This window comes from Piliocolobus tephrosceles, chromosome 7 (assembly GCF_002776525.5).
Source record: "Piliocolobus tephrosceles isolate RC106 chromosome 7, ASM277652v3, whole genome shotgun sequence".
NCBI lineage: Eukaryota > Metazoa > Chordata > Mammalia > Primates > Cercopithecidae > Piliocolobus > Piliocolobus tephrosceles.
The window spans coordinates 16,071,519-16,074,817 of NC_045440.1; the positions used below are offsets into that span (position 1 = coordinate 16,071,519).

At 40.3% G+C, this 3,299-nt stretch overlaps 1 protein-coding gene across 2 annotated transcripts in view; it reads right to left on the reverse strand.

Annotated features, from left to right (window-relative positions):
• Positions 1-3,299, reverse strand: part of FGL1 (fibrinogen like 1) — a 30,390-nt gene that overhangs the window by 17,795 nt on the left and 9,296 nt on the right. For both annotated transcript variants that reach the window (XM_023216848.1, XM_023216847.2), the window contains one exon: positions 1,981-2,057. In XM_023216848.1, the coding sequence (XP_023072616.1) occupies positions 1,981-2,040 (60 nt within the window). In that variant the 5' untranslated portion in view covers positions 2,041-2,057. The remainder of the gene's footprint in view (positions 1-1,980; positions 2,058-3,299) is intronic.

A 3,299-nucleotide genomic window follows, 5' to 3' on the forward strand; every position in this document is an offset into this window, starting at 1 on the left:
ATTTATATATATTTTAAAATATATTTATATATATTTATATATTTATATATATTTTAAAATATATTTATATTTCTAATATAACATATTTATATATTATATTATATATAAATTTAGATAATATATTTATATTTATTATATTATATCAAATATATATATTTATATTTATATATGGTATACATATACATATGGTATATATATATGTAGTATATATACATATATATGTAGTGTGTGTGTGTATATATATTATATCTGCCCTACCTCCCATCTCTAGGTCGAAGTCATGGAACCTCTCCCAGCCATTTTTCTAGGATGATTTCTCCCTTTCCCTACCCCTTCCTCTTTCCTTTCCTTTCTCAGAAGCTCTCCCAGACGTTTTTTCTAGGATGATTTCTTTATCTTCTTTTCTTTCTTTCCTTTTGTTCTTTTCCTTTCTTTCCCCTTCCCTCTCTCCCTCCCTCCCTTCCTTCCTTCTTTCTTTCCTTCTTTCCTTCCTCCCTCCCTTTCCTTGCTGCCCCTTCCTTCCTTCCTTCCTTCCTTCCTTCCATTCCTTCTTTCTTCCTTTCCTTCTTTCTTTCCCTTTACTTTTCTTTCATCTTTTCTTTCTTTCCCATCTTCCCATCCCTAGGTCCAAGACACGGAACCTCTCCCAGCCATTTTTCTAGGATGATTCCTTCTCTCTCTTTCTCTCTTTCTTTGGACAGAGTCTCGCTCTGTTGCCCTGGCTGGAGTGCAGTGGTGCACTCTCAGCTCACTGCAACCTCTGCCACTCTGGTTCAAGCGATTCTCGTGCTTCAGCCTCACAAGTAGCTGGGATTATGCAGGTTGTGTGCACCCGGCTCATTTTTGTATTTTTAGTAGAGACGGAGTTTTGTTTTGTTGCCCAGGCTGGTCTCCAACTCCTGGTCTCAAGAGATACACCCACCTTGGCCTCAAAGTGCTGGGATTACAGGCGTGAGCCACGGCGCCGCCCGGCCTCTCTAGGACTCTTTCTTACTTGCTCTTGTTATTCTCTCCCTATCACTCAGATTTATCCTCTCTGAGACAGTTATTTGCTTAGCACCTTGAGTCACATAGGCTAAAAATTGAACAGCAAGAACATTTTATGGTGTCTGGGTCCTGTGTTGTTTCACAATAGTGGGGGATCAGTTGTGATATTGTTAAACATAGTGCACTATGCAATTTTTAAATAACTGAACAGATCACAGCTCAACTATGTCCAATTTTTATATGACTGCATATACATATTTAGTAAGCTTATTTAAAACCTAGGCGTTTTCTTTCTCTAAGAACTTTGAATGAATGTTTTGTCTTTTTTATTCACAGCACAAGTTCGATTTAATTACTTTTAAACAATCTGGTTAATTTTATACTTTTCAATATTGAAAAGCCCAAGGTTAATTTTAATTACTATTGACAGTTTCAAATTTCTAATATTCCAACCAAATAACTCCAGTGAATTTTTAAAAATTACTTATTTATTGTGAATACTTTTTATTTAAAAAAATGTAAAGCACTTTTTTTTTTTTTTTGGAGATGGAGTCTCACTCTGTCACCCAGGTAGAGTGAAGTGGCATGATCTCAGCTCACTGCAGTCTCCGCTTCCTGGGTTCAAGAGATTCTCCTGCCTCAGCCTCCTGAGTAGCTACGACTACGGGTGCGTGCCATCATGCCATGCAAATTTTTTTTTTTTTTTTTTTTTTTTTTTTTTGTAAATATGGTTTTTCCCTCTTTTGGCCGGGCTGGTCTCTAACTCCTGCCCTTGTGTTCCACCTGCTTCAGACTCCCCCCAAAAAAAAAAAAAAAAATGTAAAGCTCTTTGAAGTGCTGCTTTACTATGTGTCCAGTGTTTCCACCAGCCTGTTTGCTTTTCCCCCTTAGTTTTTTCAATGACAAGTCACTGTAGGTTTAATGCAAAATGAAAGAAAATTCAGATAAAAGCAGGCATTATAAATATAACAATAGTTTTCACAATAAGCTTACCGAACTTTCCCCCATTATGAGAGCGGAGACAACAAGGATGACACTGAACATCTTTGCCATGTCCCCCTTTGAAAAAACTGCAAGAACAAAAAGAATTTTATAAATGTATCAACCTTGAATTTTTCATGAGACCAGAGTTCAGACGTAAGTAGCTCCAGGAAGTCAGATGCAGCCGCAGGCCATCCCTAATCCTAGAGTCGCCGAGGAAATTCTCCCAGACTTTCCCAGTCTCTCACCACACAGAATGACACTCAGTGTTAACTAGAATTGAACCTGTTTGATCACAGTGACAGAGGAGGGAGTCTGGTTCTTTTCGCGGTCCTCTTGTGCTGTTTGTGTTATGCTGTGGAAAGGCACAGGAGCATTTTAATCAGTTACCTAATGTTACACAACAAGAAAGGAGCTCAGTCAAAATATGCATGCAGGTCTTTCTGCTTATGGAGCTTGCGTCTTTTTCTCCCTATGTTGCCCAGGCTGGTCTGAAACTCCCGGGCTCAAAGGATCCTCCTGCCTTGGCCTCCCAAAATGCTGGGATTACAGGCATTAGCCACTGCCTAGAATAAGATTTTTGAAAGCAAAGATCACACCTTGCTAATTTTGCTATCCCTAGCATTTAACTCATGTGGTGACCCCAATAACTGTTGTTGCCTCTACAGAATTATTCCTCGGGACGCAAAATCCTTCTCAGAGGGAAAAATGTAATTTCCTTGCTTTAAACTGCAGTCTGTTTATACTGACATACTTTCCTCTTTTACGGGAAAACAATGGGCGAAGTGTATTTCTGAAGGTAAGAGTTAAGAAGGACTTGGGGACTTTTGGTTGCATTGAACACATGAAGTTAATTCTTTCCTTCTCACAAAGCCCACTAGCAAGTGAGTAAAGAAAAGCTGTAAAAGACGCGAATTGACAATGTGAAAGAGAAAGGGAAAGAACAGCTAGTGTGCAATGTCAGCAAGCTGGTAGATGATAAAAAGCATGTGGAGGGCCTGGTGCAGGGGCTCCCACTTGTAATCAGAGCACTTTGGGAAGTCGAGGTGGGCAGATCAGTTGAGGTCAGGAGCTCGAGACCAGCCTGGCCAATATGGAGAAACTCTGTCTGTACTAAAAATACAAAAATTAGCCGGACGCGGTGGCGGGCACCTGTAGTCGCAGCTACTCGGGAGGCTGAAGCAGGACAATCACTTGAACCCAGGAGGTTGCAGTGAGCTGAGATCGCGCCAATGCACTTCAGCCTGAGTGACAGAGTGAGTCCCTGTCTAGACAGAAAAGAAATGAGAGGAGAGGAGAGGAGAGGAGAGGAGAGGAGAGGAGAGGAGAGG